Genomic DNA, 27,822 nt, shown 5'->3' on the forward strand with positions numbered 1-27,822 from the left:
AATAATAATGTATTTTTTTATCTATATTTTTACATATATGGCACTTTTCAAGCCATAGAAGATTTACAGAATAAAAATACACACGCCTTAATCAGAAAATGCTAAATCTGGAAGAAAAAAAGGCCTAATTTGGTATATCTACACTGAATATGCTGTTTACATGACCCACATCAAATTCAGAATATTGTCATATTTGGAAAAAAGAAGCGGGATATTAGTGTGCATGCTAACATGGCCAGTGTGTTGCTGTGGAACCTGCTCAGATTTAATATCAGATAGCAGCAGCTTCAGTCTGAAATCCTCACTATCCTCTCCAGCCTTAAAGCAACAGTCAGCTGAAGTGTATCAGCTACAGTCTGCTCGCAGTCAGCTGCTGGCTGATGTTAATCTCCGTCCTGATGTGAAGAACAGATTCGGGCCGGGCTGCGTGGCGGTGCACTGACTCATCTCTTACGCTCTGAGGTACACATGAAGGTTTCCAAGCCCCTAACTAGGCTGCTACCAGAACTTCCAAAAATAACTAGCAAGAGAGTTAATCTTCCCTGCACTCTGCATCCCACCATTACACACAACATGCAGAGACCACAACTCTCATCACTAATGTAGGGTGTCGACGTAGCCCCAGACACAAGTAGGTCTCCTCCAGCCCCGAGCTAAGTGCCAAGCGGAGGGAGGAGGAGGAGGAGGAGGAAGAGGAGGAGGAGGAGTGTGATGAAGAGAACAACAGAGAGCAGAGGAGAAAAGAAGAGGTCTATTATCTCCACGGCTCCATTCTCCACATCAGCAGTCCAGAAATAAATGTGACCTTAAGTCCGACCACGCGTTCACAGCGGGTGCCACAGACAAGCCATTAGGGACTTGAGTCCACCCAAACGCCCCTCCGTCCTCACAGGGGGACAAATTATAGCACAAGTGTGTGTGTGGAAACACATGCAACTTTGTCCTCATATGTTTAAGAGCTGGAGGAGGAACTTGGAGGAGTGTGTGTGTCCACCGGAACCTGCACGCCGCTGCTCAATAGTTCCAATAATAGATGCATTAGCAGAGAGCCAGGCCGTGTATTCGAGGGGCCTTGTGAATTATAGACTCCATACTTTACAATCAATGGACTGCTTGGCCTCACACGCTGTTAGGCCAGCAGGGTGGGAATCGCTGAGGGACAGCTTGCACCTCTCAGTTTCTCCCACACACCTTAAAAATCCAGCTTTGCTTTTGTCTGTGCACGTGTGTGTTCCACAAAGCCTTAATCAGGAAAGGGGCAAATACTGTCATTAGCTGTTTTTACTATTCTCTAGCACTAAACATAAACACACTGTAATGATACGTTGCAAATTTTCCTGTTCATAGAAGCTCTTATTACTCTCCTGCGTCAGCGTGCGAGACAATCAACTGCTCATTCCGACTCCTGAATTAATCGATATGCTCGAGCGGTACGGCAAATGCAGACATTTTGGCCTCTCACAAGAGACAGATTTTTAAACAAATCCACAAAAGCTGCAACCCATAGACCAGTGATGCTCAAGTTACGGCCCGCAGGCTAAATCTGGCTCCCCAAAAGGGTGCCAGGTTGCACTCCAAACACACTTTACACATGCACACTGAATATTTTTTTTGTACTTTTAGTACACACGAGGTGACAGACAGCATAAAACAGCTTAAAAACAGAGTTTATTTATCAAAAAAGTTTCAATGGAGGATCCCCCCGTCCCCCTGACAGAGGTCCTAACTAAGCTCCTAGAATCAAAAAAACATCCAAAAATTCTAAAAATGTTCTATAATCCTAGAAATGTCCTAAAATCCATGATATGTTCTAAAATCCTAGCAACATCATATAATCCAAGGTATGTTCTGAATACCTAAAAACACCCTAAAATCATAAAAAACATCCCTATCCTAAAAACATCATGATACTAAAAACTAGAAACATCCTAAAATCCCCCCCCCAAAAAAAACATCCTAAAATCCAAGTTATATCGAAAAATCCTAAAAACATCCTAAAATCCAATAAACATCCAGTTTGTCTTTCCGCTGTTCAAATCACCAAGTCTGGTTGTTTGAAATTAACCCTTACTTCACCCAGTTAGATGTGAGAATATGCTGGTTCTATTCACGCTAAAATTACTGTTGATTTAAATGGAGTCTGGTGGGTTTGGCAATAGCAATTTCTGGGCTGTTCTTGGTTAAACAAAAAGATTCTTACTGTTTAAGAAAAGGTCCATCCCTGAAGGGATCTTCTCCATTATGTTGTCAGACACTTACAAAAATAAACTGAGCCTGTCGGTGACAAAACAAACACTTTTACTGACGAAAACTAAACTGACGATGCAGTTTTTCCCATGGTGGTTACATTGGAGCCTGTTTTGCCACTAAATACTGGACCAGTTTCAAAAACTGTTGGTCCTATTGGTCACTTTTTAGACAAAAACATAGAAAACAAGATCTTGGTTGAAAAACACTAAATTTACCCTTTAAGCTACAGGTTAGACCAATGAAAACTGTGTTGAACAAGGTGATAATCAAAATCTACAATGAGATATTCAAATGAAGTTATTAAGAATTGTTCTCTGAGTCATTATGCTTCCACCTAGCTCTTCTTCCTCAGTGGTTTCCTACGTTTCCCAGAACAACTCTGCACAAACCCCCTCCAGAAAGGCGCCTGTACTTGTTGCTTTGGGTTACGCGAGTAGGCGGGGAGAGCACACAGCACCAGCGACAGCGAGAAAGAGAGAGGTTTTTCCAGTCCAGAAAAAGTCACGGTCTTTTAGTCAAAATGCAAAATCTGTTTTGGCTGCACTGCATTCTGGTCTATTGAGCCGACAGTAGGCGTAGAGAATTGGTATCTGTGCCTCTGTGGCGATGGATTTCTTCCTCTGAGAATGCTGGATGTCAGCGAGTCTGGAGAGGAGCTCATTGCTCTTTGATTCGGAGGGACTGAAACTAAAATGACTAAAATTACAGTAACATTACAGTGTTTCAGGGTGACTTTCAACTTCAATGACTGTGGTCTGCTGTTTCACATGGAACTCTCACACACATTTTACCAATAAATTCCTATGACTAGGAGTCAAATTTTAAGACCATACATTCTCTGAAATGACTAAGAGACTCCTTATCGTTTTGCTTTTTCATTACTATGTTAGAGTTTTTTAAACATATATCAATTTTTAAAAATAACTGTAATTTTTATTATATATATTTAATAATTAAATATATTTTAATAATTAAATATATTTTAATAATTTTTAATATTTTTTAAATAATTTTTAAAGCACTTTTTAAGCACTGGAGAGAGGGGCTTAGAAAAGGGCTTTGGGAGCTTTTCTTTTAAGAATGTTTGGCTTTTTTTGGGAATTTTTTTCTTTAAAAATGTTTTTTTTTCATGCAAATTTTTGGAAATTTTTCTTTTCAATTTTTTGGAGCTTTAACAAAAAAACAAAAAGAAACCAAAACATTTTAGTGATTATTTTTTGCAGATTTTTTTCTGGATTTTTTCAACATTCAAAAACCAAATGCATGTTTTTTTTTGGAAAAAGTTCAGCCATTTTGTTATTTCTTTAATCTTTTTGGTGATTTTTAAGGAAAAAACACCTTCCAAACCTAAGACTACACCATGCATGACAACCAGAAACTTTAACCAGAAACCAGTATTTATCTTTGCACTTTAACATTTTCAATGGTCCTTGAACACATATGCGTGTTATTATGCAGGTTTGTGGATTTGTGAAGCAAAATTCCATGACTTTTCCAAAACTTTCCAGATAAATTTAATTTTTCCAAAACTGCTGCAGGCCTGAAAATTGCCATCTGCAAATTCTGTGATTTTTTCAAATTTTTTCATGACCATAAAAACTTGGACTACAGTTTTTTTTAACCTTATTTTTATCTTTTTTGCCACCAGCTCTCTCTGCTACCCTGTGACCTCCTCTTACTGAGGGCTAATAGACTGGATGCAAAGGCTCAATCCCAGCACTTACAGGCAGTTCCGCTCACCTCTCCGGTTCTCCATCTCTTTCTCTCTCTCTCTCACACACACACACACACACACACACACACACACACACACACACACACACACACAAACACACACACACAGAGAGAACCCAAGGAATCATACAGCACCAGTGTGAGCATCTCGTGGGCTGATTAGCTCCGGGGCACCGAGCAGAACACAAACCGCACTCCAGGCCAAAGCGAAACCTGCGAGTCACACACACCTCAAAGTGCTCATCAGCTGTGTTTTATCCACAGCTGATGTAAACGGCGGCATTCACACAATCTGACTTTTTGTCCCATTTTTTCTCACTAGCAAAATCCTCTGAGGGGAGCAGAGTGTGAATGAAGTGAGATGTGGACCCACAGTGCCACCTGCTGGATCATCAGCAATCATGGAACAATCTCTTGGCACTCGCAGCAATTAGATCAGTTTAACCGCACAGAAAAACAACAAGGTTTGAAAATACTTATCAGCGAGTCTGATTTAATTTGCAGCAGACGACAGCTGGCAGGGAGATTTCCAGACAAAGACATGTCAGGACTTGCAGAGGCTTCATTACCTTCACAAACTTCTATGGGATATGCTCTGAGATTAGATTATCCTCTGATAAAACACAGAGAGAAACTGGGGATTTGACGACTGCCGTGATGGAAATAATTCATTCTCAGCAATGTTAAAAAATAAACTTGTGCTGTATCAGGCCCTGTGCATAAGTGTTCAGTTTCTGTGCACTGTGCGCTGCTTGCTGAGCAGAAATGTGCAAAAAAAAGAAAAACTTGTTTGGATGTGGCATTTAAGTTGAGAAATTGCAAATGACAGTGTGTGACAGTTGGTTAAGCTGGATCAGGAAGCGTTCAGCTCTTAACATTAGTATAATAATTAACATTATGAACCAGATTGAAAAAAATAGCATGTAGCTAGCATTTTTTCTAACTTTATATGTTTATATGTTTATATGTTGGCAGCCCTACATCATGTTAAAATGAACTACTAATGCAAAAGAAGAACATTAAAATAAATCAAAATCTATCTAAAATGTCCTAAAATCTGCAGAATGTCTTAAACTCCTAGAGACGTCCTAAAATCCAAAAACTGTCCTAAAATAGTAAATATGTCCTCAAACCCCAGAAAAGTCCTAAAATCTTAGAAATGTCCTAAAATCCGAGAAACATCCTAAAATCTGAGAAACATACTAAAATCAAAGAAACATCCTAAAACCGAGAAATGTCAAATAATCCTAGGAGTCCCAAAATCGGAGATGTCCTTAAATCCTTAAAATGTCCTAAAATCTAAGAAATTTCCATAAACCCTAGAAACGGCCTAAAATCAGAGAAATGCCTAAAAGCCAAGAAACATCCTAAAAGCTGAGAATGTCCTAAAATCCGTGCAACATCCTAAAATCTGAGAAATGCCGAAAAGCCAAGAAACATCCTAAAAGCCCAGAAATGTCATAAAATCAGAGAATTTAGGAGAAAATCCTAAAAACAACCTTAAAATCTGAGAAATATCCTAAAATGCAAGAAATGGCCTGAAATCCTACAAACATTTATGGGCTCCTGCAGCTGGCCCCTGGCTTCCTGTCATTTTGCAAAAGTGGCCCCCGAGCAAAGCAAGTCGAGTTTCCCTGACGTACTGTTTGTCATATACTGTCTAAGGATAAGTGCCTCATTCAAATACTGTTCACAAAACCTGAACTATCCCTTTACAGTGATGTCATTGCTCTCAGTGACGTCCTGCAGGGTTGTCTTCGTGCTCGCTCATAAAATGCTGATTCATTGCACAGGACCGGTTTGACAACAAACCTGACTAGAAGAGCAGGAGAGACAGAGTGGAGCAGAAACACTCACCGACGGTCATGGACTCTGGCAGAGCAGATGTTGGCAGCACACTGCAGAGAGGAGCAGGCTGCGTCGGTGGACTGGACTCCATACTGAAAAAAAACACAGTTCACCATTTATTTTTGTGAAGAAAGCTGAGGCTGCAGCACAAAATGCACACTCACTACACCTGCCTGGTAAATAAAAAGTGATGAACATTTATGCCCTAAACTGATTTCACATAGCAGCACACGAGTCCCGCCTGAATTGAAAGCTTACTTAAAGGTTAACAGCGATCTGCTGCTCTCACAGTTTTCCGCCGGGCCGGTTGACTCACACTGAGCAGGAAATGCAGCCGTGTCCTCCACAGAGCTCACTGAAACCAAACAGAAGTGAAAGTTAAACTGCAGACTGACAAAGAAAGTCCCAAGAATTCAACTGAAAAACATCTGATCCCTACACTGAAGACACCAGCAGAAACACTTCAAAAAGAAGAAAAGAAAATGCAATCTCATAGCACTGAGCTGCCACAGAACAACTTGTGAAAATTCATTATTTATGCATATCTATATTAAAAAATGTAATATAAAATAGTTACTGCACAGTGCAAGTAGGAAATGTTAACTGGGAACAGAGTGCAGCAGAAAGAGTTTGAATTTCTTCTAACTTCATAGAAGCTCTGAACAAAGTGCAACTTTGGTTTTGGTGTTTTCGGGTACCTGGCTGAGAGTCCGCAGGGTTCAGAGGGATGAGGATGTCCGAGCTGGTGTGATCAGTCATCACCTGCAGAGGGCTCCACGTGGACACGCTGGACAGGCTGCCGACCACCACCCTGAAACCACATCAGTTTAACGTCAGTCAGCTTGGCTGCGGCTGTCACAGAGACGTTCTGCCTCACGGGTCAGGCCGAGGACTAAACCTTTAAAACAAACGGCCAGTCTCATGTCCCCATTGTGTCCTTTATGTCTCAGTCTCTGTACAAGATTGCACTTTAAAATTCCTTTTAAATAAAGTGTAAAATTTAGCTGAATCAAATTTTTTTTTACGGCTGATTAACTTAAAAATGTGTGTTCATAATTATGGTAAGAATCTTTAACACTTTAAACTTCCTTTCAAAATAATCTGATAAAAAACAAAAACTGATTTTTTTATGGATGTTTTTAAGGTTTTTAAGTTAATAGTCCATACAAGTTCACTTGTTCCAACTAAGTTTTCCACATTATCTAAAAGAAATTTTAAAGTGTTATTTTTTATCATATTTATGAACACACATTTTAAATGAATTACTCGTGAAAATAAAGTTATTCAGACAAATTTTTTCATATTATTTCAAAGGAATTTTAAAGTGTTAAACATCTACTAATCATGCTAATGGGTAATGGTTGCATGATTTAGTGATGGGAAAAATAAAATCATAAGTTTAAACTCCAAAATCGCCTATTCAAGTTGAATAAAAAAAAAATCAACCATTTCTTCATTTTGACCTTTTTTTTTTTTACAATAATTTCTGCAAATTATGCAAAACAGGAAAGGTTGCATGACTGCACCACGGTCACAGGTGGATTCTGGGCATCACAAACATGGACTCAGACCATTTAGATCAACTTTCTAAGTTACTGAGAAGCAAAATTATACTACATTTCAATCAGAAAAGTTCAAAGGAAATTTCCAGTAAACCACTGAGGATGTTTTAGAGTAAAAACTGTACAGCACATTTGTCACAGGAATAAATAGGTTTTGTAGAAATGGGGCAACCAAGAGCTTTTATTGTTTGTTTTTTTAATGTATATGTGATCTTTCTGTCAGAGAAAAGCAATAAAAATAAAGTATAAGTCGCAATATAAAAAACATTGTAAAATGAAAATATAAGCACTTTTTAGTTTTTACCTTTTTTATGATTGCCTATTTAATTTCACATGCACTTAGTGAACAACCTCAGGCTGTTTTGCCCAAAGCCCACATTCATTTCTGTCAAAATAAACTAGATACAACGCCAGGTAACTGTATGCCTCCACACATGAGCCAAGTTACAGTTTAAATCCACATCTGTGAAAAAACATGGAGCTTCACACACATCTTCTCCCAGACACAACAGACGAGCTATACAATCAACACAGTTTCGAGGTAGGCACCAATTGAGCCAATAACAGATTTTATGAGTTCACCATGACCTTGACCTTTAACCTTCCACAACCAGATTCTAACAATTTCATTCTTGAGTGCAACTGGACGTTTGTGGCAAATTCGAGGAGACTCCCTCAAGGCCATCCTCAAGTATTGTGTTCACAAAAATGAGACAAATGCAAGGTTACATGGACCTTGACCTTTGACTGACAAAATCTATTCACTTCATCCTTCATCCCTCAGTCCACCTGAATGTTTGTGCCAAATTTGGAAGAATTCCCTCAAGGTGTTCTTGATATATCGCATTCACAAGAATGAGACTCAAAGCAAGATCACTTTGACACTGACCTTTGACCACCAAAATCTAATCAGCACATCCTTGAGTCTACTTGAACGTTTGTGCCAAATTTGAAAGAATTCCCTCAAAGTGTTCTTCAACATTTACAAGAATTAGGCTGACGAGGTCATAGTGACCTTCACCATTGACCTTTAACCACCAAAACTGAAGCAGTTCATCCTTGAGTTCAAGTGAATGTTTGTGTCACATTTGAAGAAATTCCCTCGAGGCATTCTTGAGATATCACATCCACAAGATTTCTGAAGAATGCCTCATTCATTGTGGAGGCATAAAAATGCTGAATATTTCTCTTTCTACTTTACGTGACATTCAACTGAAATTATGTGACTCACTGGTCAGAGCTGCTCCTCTCCTCCTCCTGGGTTTGTGCTCTGGGTTTGTACATCTCCTCTTCTTCCTCCTCCTCCTCGTTGTCTATACTCTTACTGTCAGGCAGAGGAGGTGCAGCAGTGGGTGGAGGAGTGCGTGAGGGATGAGGGGACCCCACCCAGCTGACTATGCCCGGCTCAGTGAGGCCATTCTGGGCCGGCGATTCGGAGAAGGCCGGCTCCAGAGGATCAATGCCCTCCTCCACACTGCTCTGAGCGGGAGCAGTGTGGCTTTTCCTCATCACACCCATCTTTTGGGAGTCCTCCTCTCCCTCCTCCTCATCCTCCGCTCCTCCGTCCAGGTCGTCATCAAACGAAATGATGTTGGTGATTTTCTTTTTCCTGCGGCGCTCCTTCCTCAGCCCTGAGTCTGGGAAGGAAAAGATGAAAAAGAAGTGAACAAAAAAACTCAATTTCAACCTTGAATAAAGTGAGTGAATTCAAATGTCTAGACTCGCTGTCTCCAAAGCTCAAGACTGGTGACATCAGCATCTAAAGTTTATTTCAATTAAGCCATTAAAAAGTGCATTTCTAATCAGACTATCTGTGGTTCAACTCTCTTCCTCTTCAAAAAGCTTGGCTGTGCATTAGCGAGTCTTCACCCAGCGAATCATCTGAATAGCTTGCCGCACCAGCTTTCTTTTACGCTCATTCCAGAGAAAAGTTTTAGCACCGCAAACTTAAATTTAAAAAGCTTGTTCATCCCACTGAGCAGAAGGAGAAAAAGCAGTGTAAGTTCTCCCTGATGGGATGGACTGGGGCAGACAGCTAAATGAGGTCAAACAAGGAGCCGACATTCTGGAGGTTTATTCATTTCATGGGGGATTTCATTGCCGCCGCAGCACTCTGCTGCAGACGCCTTGTGTTGCATTCGCTAGATTTGTTCAACCAGTGCATTCATTATATATGCTCCAACTGAACCATATGTTGTTTGACTGTCTGTGCTGGTTCTGTCATGCTGTTGTCACAATTTTTTTTCTAGGAGTAAATATATAGCATGCTGTTGGAAAAAATGGTGGGAAAAATAATAGAAACACCTTAAAAATACAGAGTAATGGTATAAAAGTAGTTGCTCTGTCTGCCAGCTTTTGAGGAAATGTTTGATGTTAACATGTTGAAAAAAACATGGATGCTTCACACACATCTTTCCTCTCGGCAGCACAGAAGATATACAATCAAATACAATCAGCACAAATACAAGACTGATGTCACCAATTCAGTATCTGACCAAATGTCTCCCCTTCTGTTTCTGAAGTGTTTTTGGAGAACATTACTATGTCACTTTGAAGTTGACCTTTACGTTTGTGCCAAATTTAAAAAGATTCCCTAAAGGTGTTCTTTAGATATCGCATTCACGAGAATGGGACAGATGCAAGGTCACGGTAACCATGACCTTTGACCCCCAAAATTGAATCAACTCATCCTTGAGTCCAAGTGGACATTTGTGTCAAATTTGAAGAAATTCCCCCAAGGCCTTATTGACATATTACATTAAAAGTTATGAGACAGATGCAGGGTCACAGCGATCTTAACTTTTGACCTATGACCACCAAAGTCTAATCCGTTCCACTCTTGAGCCAAAGTAGACATTTGTGCCAAATTTGAAAAAAAATCTCACAAGGTATTGCTAAAATATCATGTTTGCGAAAATGAGATCGATGAAGTGACCTTTCACCTATGACCACCAAAATCTAATCGGATCATCATTGAGCCCAAGTGGATGTTCGTGCAAAATATGAATAAATTAAAAATCGAATAAAACGTCGCTATTTCCTACCAGCAGAGCTGCTGCGTGGCAGGACAGGCAGCGGGTCTGAGGCTCCGTCCACTCTGGGAGTGAAGCCGGGCACCACAGCTGTGGCAGTGCTGATCTCTCGTAGCAGGCTGCTGACCCCCTGAGTCGACTCTTTCCACAGGCTGCCGATGCCCTGCGTGGACTCCTTGAGGAGGTGGGACACGGAGGAGCCTCCTCCTCGCGTCACCCCCCCGTTCAGATCAGTGTTGTCGATGTTGATGGCAAACAGGATGGAGTTCAGACCTGTACAACAGCAGAAACACAGAGGCAGAATGTTATGTATTGAAGATCAGTCTAGTTAAATCATATAAAGCTTCTGAACTTCTGCAAAATGCTTTGTAAGCTTTTCTGGGCACACATAGCAAGAGTGGGCAGCCTAAGATGAACTCAGGCTGTGTATGAACAGAGGAGAAGCTCTGGCATGAGATGAGTGGTCTACATTTTTAATATTTTAGAGTTTGTGCTCATCAATAGTTGAACAGTGAGAGCACAGCCATTAACACTAATAGGGTTACGACTTTATTTCCCACCAAATCCAATCGTGCTTAACAAGCAAAGTGCAAAGTCAGTTAATTTACTGCTTTAACAGCAGCTCTGTTTGTGTAACGAATATTTAAATTTCTATGAGACTGAAAGTGAGTCTGTAATGCTCATTACACATCAGAAGATTACATTTTTTTTAATTGATAAAACACGGGGACACAACTTTGCCTTTTTTAGATCCTCACCACTAGTAGTGCAAAAAATACAGTCTGGCCTGAAGGTGGCACCAGAGAAAAGGCCGGAAATCAAATGGGTGAATCCCTTAAAAGGTCCAGTGTGGAGGATTTAGTGGAATCTAGGGTTAAGATTGCAAACCAAAAAGCAGTCACAGCAGCCCCATTCATGTTTCTAGGATGTTAGGACATTTCTCAGATTTTAGGACATTTCTCAGATTTTAGGACGTTTCTCAGATTTTAGGACATTTCTCAGATTTTAGGACGTTTATGGGATTTTTTGACATTTCTTGGATCTTAGGACATTTCTATGAATTGTTACCCCTAACCCTGATCAAATGTATGCCAAAATTCTGTTAACAAGTTGTCTATTTTTCACCTCAAATGTTTTCAGTGACATGTTTTAGTTTAGTTTGATTGGAATACTGTTATTGTTTGTTACCAGCCGACCACCATCGCGTCAAATGGAGGAGTTTGCATTATGTCATCCACCAGAAGGAGTGTTTATTGGGTCGGTGGTGCAATGCATTCTGGTAGTTAAAGGTTTTCTTCCTCTTGTGCAAATGTGAATGCCGGAGTCCTTTTTCTAAGTTTTCTTTGGTAATGTACCACAAATTAAAAAAATATTTGTGTCGTTGTACTGCAAAGACAGACCAGATTGCAGTCTGTTATATCCTGCAATTACCTGCAAGACTAAAACAAGACCTCACCTGCAGCCATGGTGGGGAGCATACTTGCTCTCTCTTCATCGAGAATAAAAGCCCAGTCTTCATAGTAAGTTCTGGAAAACAGAAAAGGGGTGACGTAACTCTCTCTAATCAAGACAAAGAGAGGAAAGCCCTGCATATCTGAGGAAAAACCAGCTGTGCAGAGCACAACTGTGGAGGTGAATTGACTCTGAAGTGCCAGAATGAAAAAAAAAGATTTATGAAATATCTCACTGATATGCAAAAATGTAAGACATAGTGCTACACGACATTGCAAATATCTTTATAATTGACACACACACACAGTGTACTAACCCTAGGCGTGGGCGGTCAGCCAGCAGTGTGTGCAGGTAGCGCTCCAGCGAGTGCTCGTTGAGGGCGCAGCGAAGCCAGGCGCGACCCCGGCCTAGCTCTGAGGAGATGTGACGGAGGGAGTAGAACCGCTGAAGCTCGTGGCGGTTCAGATGCTCCTTCACGTAGAACCAGAAAGTCAACTCTGGCGGGGGGAGGACAAGGACGAGAGACAAAGAAGAAGAGAATCAGTTCTTATTCTTTTGTAAAACAAAAACAACTGTTTTTGAGTTACACAAAAGGGGAGTGAAGCAGTGTCGACCAGTATTACCACCCATTCCACTCAGTTTCCCCTGGCAGCACAGAAGATCTATACAATCAACACTGTTTCAAGATTTGTGTCACCAATACAGTCTCTGACCAAAAGTCTCTCCCTCTGTTCCTGAGATATGATGCTGAGTAATTACCAGAAAAGCGTTTTAGCAGAACACTGTGTCAAAGTAGACCTTTGACCTCTTGGATATAAAATGTCAGAAGAGACATTTGTGTGAAATTTGAATGTATGAATTCAAGTTATGGCAAAAATATGTTTTATGAGGTCACCGTGACCTTGACCTTTGACATTCAACCACCAGATTCGAATACGTTCATTTTTGAGTCTGACTGGACATTTGTGCCAAATTTGAGAATATTCCCTCAATATTCCCTCTATCTTCAGATATTGTCTTCACGAAAATGAGATGGATGCAAGGTCAAAGTGACCTTGACCTTTTACCACTAAATTCTAATAAGCTCATTCTTTAGTCCACTCTAACATTTGTGTCAAATTTGAAAAAAATCCCTTACGGTGTTCTTGAGATATCTCATACACAAGAATGAGACAGACAAGGTCAAAGTGACCTTGACCTTTGACCACCAACGTTTAATCAGTTAATCCTTGAGTCAAAGTTAACTTTTGCACTAAATTTGAAGAAAGTCTCCGAAGTCGCTCTTAAGATATTACAATCACAAGAATGGGTGGGACGAATGGACGGACAAGTTGAAAACACAATGCTTCCAGGCATATTAACACTTCTGGAGTCTTAAGCATCAACACATTCTCTCATTAACAAATATCCATTCTAACCTCTCCAGAACACACAATAATATTAGTTTCTTAGGGAGAGAAGATAAAAGACAAAAGACGTTTGAGGGTCTGTTTCAATGCAAAGTTTTCTGAGGTGTGGTAATTAATAGGAATGGATGTTATGCATACGATTAGCATATGACCTCAGAACAATGTGTTAAAATTACAGCTGCTATTTCTGGCTTTGTCAGAGGGCTCGGCTTCATTAGGGAGCTCCGAATCCACGAGTTCAGCCACAATCCTTTCTTCTAATTGACTGTGAAATACAGGAAAACGTCAGACATGCTAATGGTCATGACGCAGTCGCCATTACAGAAGTCATGCATTTCTCCTCCATCTGGAATTAATAGCCATGAGGTTATTAAATGTGACACAGTGGAAACTATTTAGTATAATGTGAAACTAATGTCTCTAATATCTTTGTAGGCCCTGATGGCTGCAAATAAAACTGGATCTACAGCATTGACTCCCAGTCAGGGGCACTTTACCCCAAGGGGGACTTTACTTCTGCTCTGTTTACATGGAGAGACAAAAAAATATATATGTGATATGATTTATACTACAACACAAAAATATTAAAAATGAAAATGGCTTAAGTGTTTCCAATCTATTCAAATAGTGACAAGCATATGGTATCTCATTATAGACCTTTATCATTTCTACCTCTTTTTTCTAAAATACTTGAAATCTATTTGTGAACTGACTTTTGTTGAAATATGAGTACAGAGTGACCATCAATATGGTTTTAGGAGCAATGGACCGACATCTTTAGCAGTGATGGACTTTGCAGAAAATATATAGCAACAGCAGCAGATAAGAAACCGCACACTGTAAGTGTATTAATTGATTTACATTATTTATTTGGCACAATTGATCATTTCTGACTTCGTTGGTAAAAGACGTGTCCCTCAACATTGTTTAAGAAAGTATTTAAATAATAGGTTTTAACATGCAAGAATGAATAATACTGAATCATATCTTAGAAGATTGAACTGTGGTGTGCCACAAAGTTCAGTACTGGAATGCAAGTTATTCATACTATATATAAATAATATTTGTACGGTATCCAATATATGGAAATTTGTAACATTTTAAGATGACACAAATGTATTTTATTCAGGTGAAGACATGAAAGAATCATTAAAATAGTAGAAAGGGAATCGATCATGTTGAACATGGTTTGCTGTTAATAAGTTATCACTAAATGAAATTAAAATAAAATGTATGGTGTTCAGTGGTATTAACCCATTTATGTCTCAATGCTTTCATGCATATAATCATATCAATTGAGTCACCTACCAACATGTTCTGCATTTTATTTCTCCATTTTCTTATCTTTTTTGGGTACATGCCTTTTAACTACCTCTATAATAGTGAAACGTGGAGCGTAAGAGCACCTCCTACTGGACATTATTCTGGTCTACCACAGTGCAACACGGTCAATACAGCTAGCTACCACAACACTAATATTAGTTGGTAAGTATTAGCTACTACACAAATGTTGGTTATCAAATGTTAAAGTTTTTTTTTCTTTAAGAACACTCTCTAAGTTGTCTACTCACATGTCCTTGATTATAAACACATGAATAACATTTAGAATTTTGTTTGTGAGCGGCAAAATGACAGTCATACACTTTGGCAACTATAATTGCCAGTTGTCTTAAATGGGATAAAGCTAACTGTGAAATAAAACAGCATCCTACACCTTAAAATTTCTAGACACTGTGTATTTAAAAATGATGGAAATACTTTTACAAGTTGTAAAGAAAAGCCTATCCATCTGTATTCTTTTTTTTAATTAAGAGAAGGAAATTATGATTTAAGAGGATTATTTATTTATGCAACATGTAAAGTGACAACCACTGTAAGATACAGATGTGTTTCAGTTTTAGGAGTCAAACTGCGGGATGGACTCAGAGCTGAGTTGAAATTGCTTTGTTCTCCGTTGAGTTTAATAAAAAATCCTTAAAATGTAAAAATGATTCAGGACTATAATGCCATTTATTAAAATGTCAAATAAATTATTTCATTTGTTTCTTTGGCATTGCTGATATTCTGATTATTCTTGGTTGATAGAGGATATGCAAAAATAAGCCTTAGCATTCTCCTAATTTTTTTCAGTTACTGAGTGTGAGAAAAATTGCTTGAAATAATCTTTCTTTCTCAAGATTGATGTAACCGAAATAAAAATTATTCACTTATAGATTCATTCATTCATTAAAACAAGATGTTTTTATGGCCGCTACTTCACATCAGCTGGAAATATCCCTGATATTATTTCATCTCCCCATAGTTCAGCACGCCACAGGCCGTTTGGCGTCTTCAGCATATCGACCGAATTCAAAGCAAAAGCTTGTGGGTTTGAACAATGCTTGAGCACACAAAATGCATTGATAATGACAGCATGTGCTTTTCAGGAGTGACGTGCTGCCGCAGGTGTTCTGCCCACAACAGACTGAGCCAGAGAGACAGACAGGTGAGCACTGCAGAGAGAGTGAAACGAGGAAGCAGAAGTCTTCCTGTGCACGTCATTTTCAACAGTAGCCTACCCGTCTGCTCTCTCAGGCACATTGTGTGTTTGTGTATGTGGTTATCCTGCAGCTCAGAGCTTCCCTCTGACACATCTGCAGCCTCTAACCCTTCATGATTTTCAAAAAAACAAGCCAAGTGTTCTCATCTCTGCTATTTTTTAGTGTAAAGGCTGAAGGTTAAAGTTAAACTGCTGCCTTGATGTTCAACTTTAGACCCGAGTTTAACAGACCACGCAGCCACTTACAGGGGCAGTTTGGATTTTTTGAAGTGCAGTTGTATGAGTCACTTAAATATTGACAGTATATTACATATTGTGGATGTCAGTTGGCATGCCCCCAGTTTGGAGAAGCAGGCTGGAGTCAGACACAGAAGGTAAGCAATGTATTGCTGTGGAGGGGTCAGCTACAAAACGTATTTTAGCCGACAAAAAAAGGTCCCAACTTAAAAAATCAATATAAGTTTAAGTGTACGTCTTATTGAGAGTATTTTCACTGCTTTACCTTTCCATCAGAGAGCCTGTTTCGACAGGGAAGCTGTTCCCCAACTATGTTCTCGTCAAAGCCACTAGACTCCATTAAGAAAATCAGTAATTTTATCTCACTGAACACAGGAGCTGCTGGTCTACAGCTAGTAAGTCTGTGTTATTTAAAAAATAATAATACAACTTTTTAAAAAAAAAAATCTTTTTTAAAAATGCTAATTTTTTAAAGAAAACGTGGGTTTGAAAGGTATTTTGTTTTGTTTTTTTTATTTTATTTTAAATAAATAACAATTTTGTTAAAAAAAAAAAAACAAAAACGAAACATCCCTTAAAGCACATACCTGCTTCAGTTTTGGTGCTGAAGCCTGCAGCCTGCTTGAGAGCGGCGGCGGTGAGAGCCAGACCTCGGCTCTTCCTCAGGCCGTGCTGCAGCACCGCTTCAAACTGTGCACACAGACAGATCACCCTGCAGAGACAAAGACAAGTTACTGGACTATGTGAAAGCCTTGACTGTTCTTATGTCATTTGAATTTTCAAGCTTTAAGCTCCACTAGAAGTACAGTTGTTCATAGTTTCAGATGAACGCAGCCAAACCAAAAAGGTTTCGTCATCATCAAAAACTGGTAACTTATGGTCAAAATCTCAGACCTTAAAATAAGATCTGAGCAGCACAAGATATGATATTTAATCTAATATTTACCTCCAACAGCATTAATGAAACCTGGGCAAATCAGCTTTGATTGATTAAAAACATGGGGAGATGGCACTGAGCAACTACAGAAGGATTACCCCAGAAATTAGCCAGAAAATAGGAAAAATATACAAATAAATTACCTAAAAAATTAAACTAAAAAAAATGCAAAAAAGCAAGGAAACTACTACAAAAGTGCTTAAAAATATAATGATTCAATAAAATAATTTCAAATATTCAACATGATGATGATCATTTGAAATATATTTCTCAAGAAAAATTTCCCTAGCTTTTAAATTATTTTTTCTAAATCTGCTTCTTGCAATTTGCGGGACATTTCTTGACAAGTTGCTTATTGCCTTTTCCCCCCATGTTTTTTGCTAGAGTTTCCAAAGATTAAACACTTGTGAAAGGCGTCTTGAATGCAGCACTAGAAAAGTGATATTCATCCAGGTTTCAAAGGGTTAAGAGCTGATCAAACAAGGTTGGTGCATTTTTTTCATACATACCCCATTTTTCCATGATAAAAACTTTCTTATTGCTTAAATATGATGAGATTTTGTGGAAAAACTCTTGTAACTCATTGCAGTGAAGAAATCGATCCTTATGCTGGGCATACTGCCAGATTACTGTGCAGACGATTCTTAAAGCACCACAGCATCACGTCATCTGGAACTCCTCACGTAAACCAAACAGCCTCTTGGGCGATAAATAAACAAAGATACATCACTAAAAAATGTGTTGGTTACAGGCAGCTTCTCTTACCTGCTGTCTGAGTCTGTGGCGATCTCCTTTCTTCCTCCAAAGCGGATTTGGCACTGCAAAGATATGAAGGGAATGATAATAGCTGCCTGTGAAATACTTCTCTCTTCAGTGTTTGCCTACTTTACTTCTGCACACAAGGAACACATTTCTAAAAATTCAAGTCGCTGAAGTAGTCACAAAATAGATACAATCATTTTAGATGAACAGTGCTGATATATGGGACCCAGCAGCCAATTATTTGGTTAGTAGTTGCGAAGTATGAAGTAAAGTCTGCATCACAGGAAGATTATTTTTGGAAACTTTTGGCTCTACTCCTTGAAACATTTTTTACTCCAGGGTTTCCCACACGTTCATTTATTCATGGTGGGCCGCTAAGATCAAAACATCTGCTGCCAAGTATTGATTTTATATTTTTGGAGCTGGACAGTCCATAAGGAGTGCTGTTGGAATTTATCATCATCATCATCATCATCAAACCATTGTTTATGAAGGGGCATTAAGTTCTATTGCAGCAATGCCCTGAATTCACATTAGCAGGTTAAAAGGACATATAAAATATGATAGCAATTACAATAATACCATAAATTCCATAAAAGCAGAAAAAAAAACTGTAAAAAGATGAAAAAGTTAAATAGCAAACAAACATGCAATTAGTGAAAGATGCATACCAACAACAACAGAAAAAAACATAGATAAAATTTTAGTTAAAACAAAAAAAATGTCTGTGAATTAACCTGTACAATAACCATATTATCTTGTGTACACTTAAAATGATCTACCAGTACATACCCGTGTAATTTCAGGACCTCTTGTTCCTTTTTGTTTTTATTTAGTGCCAAAAAGAAAGACTAAAAGCTTATTAACCAAGCTCAGTACTGAACGGATGAGTTTCCAGGGACATCAATTGCTGTGAGCATGTGTGATGAGAAACGGATTTGATTGTTAATAGAGAAATCAGGCAGAGGTGTATAATGTTTGGAAATTCATTGCACCACACTATCGGAGTGCAGAGTGAACTCGGTGCAGATGGAGCAGCAGAACAGCAGGCACACGAAAAGTGAAACTTTACTCTTCATTCTGCTGGGTCTAAAACTTTGCTTTTGCTTTCTCCTCTCACCCACTGATCTGATCAGCTACATCCTGATTGTAAAATCTGATATCCAGCCCATGGCTAAAATTCCATAAACTGCTGCTGAGGAAGAAGAAAGCACTCATGAGGAGTTTCACCCGCACTGCATTCTCGAACCCCTGAAAATGTCTGAATTAAAAGAGGGGACACGGAATGATACATGCAGTTAAGTCTCGAAACACACCCTTGTTTGAAGGGAAGAAGGGTGGGTCGCGGGGTGTTGGCTGTTGTCAGCGAGACGTCACCACTACCTGCAAGTGCCAGTGGAAACTGATGAAACTGATTCTTATTCTATGGGAAAATTTGCAAAATAGTCCAGAGATACTATAAATCAAATCCACTCTATTATTTTCCTTCTGTGTAAGGATGAGGACATCACATCAAACCACATTTGCAAATGCTTTGTTTCCTTGCAAAAGAGCAAAAAAAAAAAAAAGCTTGCAGATAGGAATAGGAATGGATAACTGATCAAAGATTGTCCGATTCATCTGAATCATATGCCTCCAAGCTTATCAATTCCTTTTATCAATGCCTGCATGAATTCCTCATAAAGTCATGCATCTACACTGATGGACATTTGCAACAAAAAGTCATGGAGTAGAGCAAGAAACAGTCCTAAAGAGTGACTTAATTTCACAAAGAAAGTTGACCACAGTGCTGCTTATGTGTCTGTAATAGAATAATTTCACGTAGAGGGAGGGTTCCTGGTTTGAGTCTGCCAGCCGACTGGGGCCCTTCTGTGTGAAGTTTGCTTTTTTTCTCTCCACATCTGTGATTTTCTCCCAGTTCTCTGGCTTCCTCTCACAGTCCAAAGGTTAAGTGGTGACTCTAAATTGGCCGTAGGTGAGCGTGAATGGTTGTCTGTCTCTGCATGTCAGCCCTGTGATAGTCTGCCGACCTGTCCAGAGCGTACCCTACATCTCACCCAATATCAGCTCAGATAGGCTCCAGACCCCACAAGACCCTCATCGGGTTTCAGATAATGAATGAAGTAAGGGTGGAAACACCAGCAATATGCTGAAACATCTTTCTTCGGCATGAGCTTAAATTCCAGGAATGACGTATTTAACACCCTGAGAGCCACCGCTTCCCACCCAAGCTGTGCGTCCGTTGCAGAGAGTAGATATCCTGTTTTAATACTGTCAAGCAGCTCCACTATGTTCAGACTAAGATAGTAAAAAAGTTGCATTGATGCTGAAAACATGTTGACAAAGGATCAATTCGGGAATTGATAAAGAATCACACTGATACGCTTTGCAACCACCCAAATTCTACAATGTATTCCCATATATCTGCACCGTATTTGCACTTAACACAACAGAAGATCAACTTGTAAAACTTTCAAATAAAGCTCAGTTTTACTTCCTCTAGCGGCACACGGTGGATAAAGGAACCAAAAGGTTGTTAATACATTTCCTTGTTCCAGTGAAAGGTATAATTCCCAAATAACAAACTTTAAAGGTAAACTGGTTTCTCGAGCGTGCACGTGCCCTGCCAGATTTTGTTGTCTCTAAGGTAAAGGATAACATGTGACTCACCTGTTTGACAGCATCCAGCAGCCTCTCCAGGAGGTTCTGTCTCTTTGTGTCACTCTGCTGCTGAGTGCCTGCAGAGGTGAACAGACCCAAATTTAGTTTGATGGTGGATTAAGAAAATCAATCACCCAGCCGTGGCTTGTTCCTGAATTAATTATGCATGCCGAAGAGGAGAGGAAGGAAATGAACCGCTGAGGAGAGCCATGGCCTCTACAGTCAGTGTGTGCATAACCGAGAAATCCTCTTATGAATGACTACAGATTGAGAGACCCTCACCTGGACTATAACCCAGCAAACAAACACAGAGTGAGGTCAGTCATTTCTGTTTCTTTAAGGTCACCTTGTGTCTTTTTTTGGTCGTTTGATGTCTCTCTGTAGTCATTTTGAGTCTCTTTGAAGTCACTTTGTGTCTTTCTTTGGTCGTTTGATGTCCTGTAGTTTTTTTGAGTCTTGTTAAAGTCACTTTGTGTTTTTTTTTGGTTGTTCTATGTCTCTTTGTAGTCATTTTGTATCCCTTTAAAATCATTTGTGTATTTTTTTTAATTATTTTATGTCTCTTTGCAATCTTTGTGGGTCTTGCAGGTAATTTTGTGTCTTTTTTGGTCATTTTATTAGTCTGAGGTATTTTTGAGTCTCTGTAGCCATTTTGTGTCTATATGTAATCATTTTGCATCTCTTTGCAATCGTTTTGCATCTCTTCCTCTCTCCTTATAATTATTTTGTGTCTGCCTTGGTCATTTTGTGTCTCTTCGTTGTCATTTTGTGTCTTTTTGAGGTATTTTTGTGACTTTTTTGGCCATTTTGTGTCCCTTTGTCATTGTTTTGTGTCATTTCTGTTTGTTTTGTGTCTCTTGGTGGTCTTTTATTCATTTTGTGCATCTTTATAGGAATGCTGTGCCTATGTGGTCATTTTGTGTCTCTGAGGCAATTTTGTGTTTATTTTTGGTCACTTTGTGTCTCTTTGGGGTTTTTTGTCTCTTTCGCGTCCATTTTTGTTTTTTTAGGTAATTTGTGCCTTTTTTTGGTTAGTCTTGTGTCTCTTTGTTGTCGTTTTGTGTCTGTGAGAAAATTTTGTGCCTCTGTGGTCATTTTGTGTCTTTTTTGGTTGTTTTATGTCTCTTTGAAGTCATTTTGTCTCTTTGAGGTCTTTTGTGTCTTTTTTTGGTAATGTTGTGTTACTTTGTTGTCATTTGTGTGTGTTTTTGTTGTCTTGTTACGTTTATTTGATGTCAATTTGTTGTTATTTTTCCAATATTTGGTGTCATTTGGTCATTTTGTGTCTTCTTGTGGTTGTTTTGCAACTTTATGTTCTTTTTTTTGGTCATTTTGTGACTGTTTGTAGTCATTGTATAACGTTTTGTTTTCACATCTCTTTGTGTTTGTTTTGTGTCACTTTGGGGTCATTTTGGGTTGAGTTTTTTTCCTGGTTATCTTGTTCCTGTCTCGTAGCTATGTTTTTATCCCATTTCTTTGCATCTTTTTATGGTCATATTGCATCTCTTCCTCGTCGGCACACGTCTCTTTAACTGACATTTGGCAGCTGAAATCCAAGGAGTCCCCTAAAGCTTTGGGCCCCTGGGCCTGTGTCGGGTACCTGGTAATCCATACATTCAGCGTCACAACCTGGTATTTTAATGTTTACTGTTCAAGCCATTCTCTGATTTACATTGTTGTATTTTATCGTAAATATAAACCAGGATTTTCCCATTCTTCTACAAGCTGCTGACCCAATGAAGCAACTCGGGGGCCACTTGCTCGGCTAAAGAGCACCTCAACAGTTGCAGTGGAGTGGAAGCTGACAAGTCTGTGGGATTCAACATGCCATATCTTCTTCTATAACCTCACGGCTACTTACAGTTATTTCATGTTCATTTCCAAACAAAACTAACAGGAGTTTTCCAGGATGTAGTTGAACATTGTTGAACTGCTTTCATTTTCTCTTTCATCTGTTAGTGCAACACAACTTGACAGACAGACATGAACATTGAAGGAAGTGGCTACAGTGTAGTTAACAAGTCAGCAGAAATCCCAAACTTACTGTCTGATCACAGAGGGTGCTAACAAGTTGCTGAGCCTCCTCCTGCACGCATGATTAGACATATATGCAAAGGAAATGACCCAACAGAACTCACCGTTCATCCTGACAGCAGAACTCCGGTACCCGGAGCATCCAAGCTAAAACAGATGAGCACCGGTATGACGCTAACGGTGCACCGGGCCCATTCTGCCTCTGTAGCCGAGCTGCACCCACCTAACCGCGGCGTGAGGACTGATGCTCACTCGGTGAACGGAGAGGCCTGCCGGGGGGCCGCCGGGGCTGAGCGTCTACCTCAGGAGGACATGGAGGAGGTGTCCGGAGCCTGAGGAGCAGATCAACTGAAGCTTTAACTGGACCTGCTGTTTCACAGCCATGAAACCAGATATGAAGTGTTTTCAGTTTGACGCCTTTGGCACAGCGAGGAAAAGGAAACGGAGTTGTGACTGAGCACAGTCAAGGTCACATGACAAAACACACAGCTGTCATATGACAGGAAAGCTCTTGTGGGAGTTGTAGTTTTTCTGCAAAAAGGTTGTTGAACTACAAAAGCGCCCCTTTAAATGCAGAGATATGATTATTATAATAACAATAACAACAGCAACGATGATAATAATAATAACAATAATAATAAGAAGAAGAAGAATCAGAATAATAATAAATGATCCCTCAATGTTTCCTGTAATTGGAGCAGCATTAACACACCTTAGCTTTTTTTTATTTGAAAAGGGTAAAATACATCACTTTTATTTTCAGTATTCTCAGTTGTCATGTATGGATTACTGAACAGACAAAGTAGGTATAGAACCGTGGGCCAAAACTGTCAAGTGATTTCACCTGCAAAATGCCATTCAAATTAACATGTACTGACTAGGAAGAGATACAAATGAGACCATAATGACATGCAAAGGAACTGCAAAGAGGTACAAAATAACTACAAAAAGGGGCAAAACAACCACAAGAAACCACAAAGAGACGCATAACGCCCACAAGAGGATGCAAAACAACTACAAAAAAGAGGAAAAACAACCACAAAGTGTCACAAAACTACCACAAATGACAAAATGACACCAAAGAGGCAAAATTACCTCAAAAAGACATAAAAACCACAACGTGACACAAAACCCCAAAAATTGCATAATGACCACAAGAAACACACAACAACAAAAAAGGGGGCAAATTAACCAAAAGGTGTCACAAAACCACCAAGGAAGACAGAATTGACCACAAAAAGTCAGAAAACCTCAAAAAGATGCATGACATCTTTAAAAAATGAAAAAAAGGAGCTGAGAATATTGACTTGAATATGTAACAAAATTTTATGATGTTCAATCAAAGTCTGCTTTGGTTTGAGGGTTTAGTAGGCAAGTGAAACATCCTGGTGCTACAAGGATGAGGTTTTTTTGGGGGGGGTGGTGAATAGTCCCTTTAACAATAATAACTGAGTATCTTACCAAAAGTGTGTTTCTGGTTACTTCCCTTTGATACAGGTTGGTGCGTGTATAGGTCATAACTAAAAGACTGTTTTCACTTTGATTTGCAAAAAGAGGGAGATTTACTTCTCAGAACTGTTAGTTTGAGACGAACACCGGTCCAGCATTTAAACATCCCAAATACACAAGCATGAAGTGAGAATGGAAACCTCCGGGGAGTGAAGCTGGAGACAGACGGCATCTAGTGGTTGAATTTTGAAAGTGTGCTGTACTTTATCTGTTAGACGAGTGATACAATAGAGATCATGAAGTTTTAATTTACTATTAAACAAAAAACATAATTACCGTCATGCAGTTGTACATCTCTGCACATCAGTAGAGTTCCAGTCACAGTTTACAAGCATGTCTGTGAAAATATGGATGCTGTACACATGTCTCCCCAGCAGCACAGAAGATCATGATACCAGTTCAGTATCTGACCAAATGTCTTCCCTTCTGTTCCTGAGATATGACACTGAGTAATGGACACAAAGGTGTTTTTTCAAAGAACATTATGATGTCACAGTGATGTTGACCTTCGACTTTTTGGATATAAAATGTCATCATTTCATCAGTTCATCCTATCCGGCTTTTATATGATTTTTTTTCAGAATTAGCATATGAATTCTTGACTTATGGCCAAAAACATGGTTTATTAAGTCAGAGTGACCTTTGAACACCAAAATCTTATCAGTTCATTGTTGAGTACAAGTGGGTGTTTGTGCTAAATTTTAAGAAATTCCCTCAAGGCATTTTTGAGATATTGTGTTCAAGAGAATGAGGCAGACAAGGTCAAATGACCTTGACCTTTGACTTATGACTACCAAAATGTCAGTTTATTCTTAAGTCTAAGTGAATGCTTGTGCCAAATTTGAAAGAATTCCCTCAAGGTGTTTCGAAAATATGTTTAGAAGTATGAGACAGGCAGGTTCACAATAGCCTTTGACCACCAAAATTGAATCAGTCCGTCGTTGATTCTAAGTGGATGTTTGTGCCAAATTTCAAAGAAATCCCTCAAGGCATTCTTGAGATTTTGTCTTCACAAGGATGAAAAAGATGCAAGGTCACAGTGACTTTGACCCATGATCACCCAAATTTACTCATTTCATCAAGTGGATGTTTGTGCCAAATTTTAAAAAAAAATCCCTCAAGGTGTTCTTGAAATATTGCATTCACAAGAATGAGACTGACAAGATCATAGTGACCTATAACCACTAAAATCTTGAGTTGATGTCTGTGCTAAATCTCTGAGATATCGCATTCACGAGAATGAAAAGGATGGATGGATTCATGGATGGATGGATGGACAACCCAAAAAAACAAAATGCCTAATGAGCCATGATGAATGAGTTAAAACTGTATGTCTTATTCTTCTGGCTGCATTTTTTGAATTTCCACCACTGATAATATGTGACTGTAATATTACGGTCATATATCCATTATCCAAATAAGAGTCATCATAGCAAATCTATTCTTATTCTGGCCTTTATTTTTCTATTTACAGTCACCACATTTCTACTCTGCAAAGTCTGTGAATCAACAAAATAATGACTGATGATAAATCAGAGCCATTTGCAGCACTGTTGTGGTGTGCAAAGTTAACATCTTATCTGTGAGATAAGAACACGTGGACGTTATCTCGGCAAGACTTCAGTGCTGTCTAATGATTACAGGTGCATGTTAGCAGAGCAAACACAAAATCCCTTTCAAACTAATGATGAAAGGAAATATCCAGGTTCAGTGTGTCATTTACAGTCTGCAATGTTCATATTGACAAAGTCTCTCTCACAAGCTCTCTAGACGACGAGGCGATAGTGGTGTCATAAATAGTGGAGAGCGGTACCTCTGTACCAGTGTTTGAAGGTCTATTTTTGGGGTCTGCCTTGACAAATGCAGCGCTCTTCCTGAAAGAGTTCCTGATCCTGCTGGAAAAGCGGTCAGACACTCGCCTCACCACGCGGCTCAGTCTGCGGTTCTTCAGCTTGATCAGGCCCACGTCGTCCTCCAGCTCCTCAGGCGGCACATCGATGTTCCCGGAGTACCAGAACACCCACCAGATCAGGCTGAGGAAGATGATGATCGCCCCTGCGTAGATGAACAGATCATGTATGACCAGCCCTCCGAACACCCCAACCATCATGATGAAGACACCCAGTATGTCGTGGGCCACTGCAAACCAGAACGAGCACTTGCAGCGGCCAACTCCTCCGTAGCGTATCTCCATGATTGGCTCTACTTGGATAGATGTTGACATGGTGGCAGCGGAGATTCTCCGAACAAGAAAACAGTTGCTGGACAGTGAATCCTCACTGAAACCACCAGCAGTGGTCAAAGTACGACATGTTATCAGCAGGAGCCACACCAACTTTGTGAAAAGAAGTTGCATCATCACCGACAAACAGCACTTTCACATTACAATGTCACTTCTATCCGAGCCCCCTGGCCGCCCTGCTTCCGCCTCTGCTTCTCCTTTAGTATGGGGATCCACACGAGCCCCATGACGACAAACATCAGCCCGATGGAGAGGCAGGCCGAGGCCACGGAGCTGGACGCTTCAGTCACCCCTAATGACTGCAGCAGGAAGAGGAGTCCGCCTGCAGCACACATCAGAGACCCCATCACCATCACGATGATGGGTTTGTGGAGGTGGCTCCAGCCCGGGGCCACTCCGGCGCCTGTGTGAGGCTCTGGACACAGGCTTTGGCTCCCAGAGTCATCTGGAAATGAAGTTTCTCCAATTGCTTCCATGGTTGCTACACAGAACAATGCCTATTACCGCTCTGCCCTCGGAGAACCTCTAACACATGAATAATGGAAACACAAGCCACTGAACATCCATAGGTCGACTTCAGCTTGTCCCGTCTGCTCAGCCAGTCCTTGTTCAAATCAACGGTCAGATAAAGGAGCTATATCGTCTGTATGATCAACGAAAGTGTCCGCACGATGCATCTCTCCCTCTCCTGCCCAGTAACCCGCGAACACTGTAATTCCAGATGGCCAACCACACCCACACAGCAGAGGGAGGGCTTGGATGCAAACACAGACTCAGCCCACCTGTTGACAACAAAATCATCACCACCGATTGGCTGATCATCTTGTTGCATTATACCTCCAAAACAAATATACCGTCTGCAGAAAAAAACACTCCTATCGGAACGTCTCCATCAGCTTGTGTGTAGGATGTATGTTTGGCGTCTTCAGGACACGATGGAGTCGTGAGGATGCAAAGCTTCGTACTGTCGGAGATGTGCCCACATGCAGGCAGCAGCTGAACAAGCGGCGGTATAATGTCGTTAACAATGGGCATGTCATTTGATACGTGCACGGCTCTAACGGCTCAGTGCAAACAGGCCTTGAGGCTAATTCTCTTCAGATGTTAAAGTACACAAAAGGTGGATAAACAGTTCATATTCACGAAGTGCATGAAATCATATTATGTTCTGTAGAGCCTGATGGTGATGATCTGATCTTAAAACCTAAATTGCCTCCACGCACCCGTCAAGTTGCAGTTACAGTTTCCATCCAGACAATCTATACAATCATCACGGTTTCAAGATTAGTGTCACCAATTCAGTATCTGACCAAATACTGTTCCTGAGATATGATGGAGAACAATGCACGGAAAAATACATAAGTATACTTAATACCACATAAAGATGCCACAGTGCAGTTGACCTATGACCTTTTGGATCTAAAATGTCAGCACTTCATTATTTTATCCTATAAGACATTTGCATCAAATTTTGTCATAATTAGTTGATGAATTCTTTAGTTATGGCAAAAACATTTTTGTGAGGTTACGGTGACCCTGACCTTTGAACACTGAAATCTAATTAGTTAATTGTTGAGTCCAAGGGGACGCTTGTGCCAAATTTGAAATAATTCC

General features: G+C 39.8%; 3 protein-coding genes across 3 annotated transcripts in view; all 3 read right to left on the reverse strand.

Annotated features, from left to right (window-relative positions):
- snx29 (sorting nexin 29) overlaps positions 1-22,946 on the reverse strand; it is a 179,102-nt gene extending 156,156 nt beyond the window's left edge. Inside the window, exons 1-11 of the mRNA XM_088070391.1 lie at positions 22,562-22,946; positions 20,433-20,500; positions 17,766-17,818; positions 16,651-16,775; positions 12,195-12,375; positions 11,883-11,953; positions 10,439-10,699; positions 8,626-9,031; positions 6,531-6,643; positions 6,091-6,187; positions 5,842-5,924 (exon numbers count right to left, since the gene is read on the reverse strand). Coding sequence (XP_087926517.1) covers positions 5,842-5,924; positions 6,091-6,187; positions 6,531-6,643; positions 8,626-9,031; positions 10,439-10,699; positions 11,883-11,953; positions 12,195-12,375; positions 16,651-16,775; positions 17,766-17,818; positions 20,433-20,500; positions 22,562-22,568 — 1,465 coding nt within the window. The 5' untranslated portion in view covers positions 22,569-22,946. The remainder of the gene's footprint in view (positions 1-5,841; positions 5,925-6,090; positions 6,188-6,530; positions 6,644-8,625; positions 9,032-10,438; positions 10,700-11,882; positions 11,954-12,194; positions 12,376-16,650; positions 16,776-17,765; positions 17,819-20,432; positions 20,501-22,561) is intronic.
- A 2,457-nt stretch (positions 22,947-25,403) lies between these two features.
- LOC121958394 (transmembrane protein 238) lies at positions 25,404-26,333 on the reverse strand. The gene has a single exon (XM_042507289.2). It carries the CDS (start codon positions 26,323-26,325, stop codon positions 25,702-25,704), a length of 624 nt encoding a protein of 207 aa, XP_042363223.2. The 5' UTR covers positions 26,326-26,333; the 3' UTR covers positions 25,404-25,701.
- A 15-nt stretch (positions 26,334-26,348) lies between these two features.
- LOC148186359 (phosphoinositide-interacting protein-like) lies at positions 26,349-26,969 on the reverse strand. Its single transcript, XM_088070392.1, has one exon. It carries the CDS (start codon positions 26,682-26,684, stop codon positions 26,349-26,351), a length of 336 nt encoding a protein of 111 aa, XP_087926518.1. The 5' UTR covers positions 26,685-26,969.
- Between the last annotated feature and the right edge of the window lie 853 nt (positions 26,970-27,822).

Source organism: Plectropomus leopardus, chromosome 19 (assembly GCF_026936395.1).
Source record: "Plectropomus leopardus strain MGB_pleo_1.0 chromosome 19, ASM2693639v1, whole genome shotgun sequence".
In the NCBI taxonomy this organism is placed as follows: Eukaryota; Metazoa; Chordata; class Actinopteri; order Perciformes; family Serranidae; genus Plectropomus; species Plectropomus leopardus.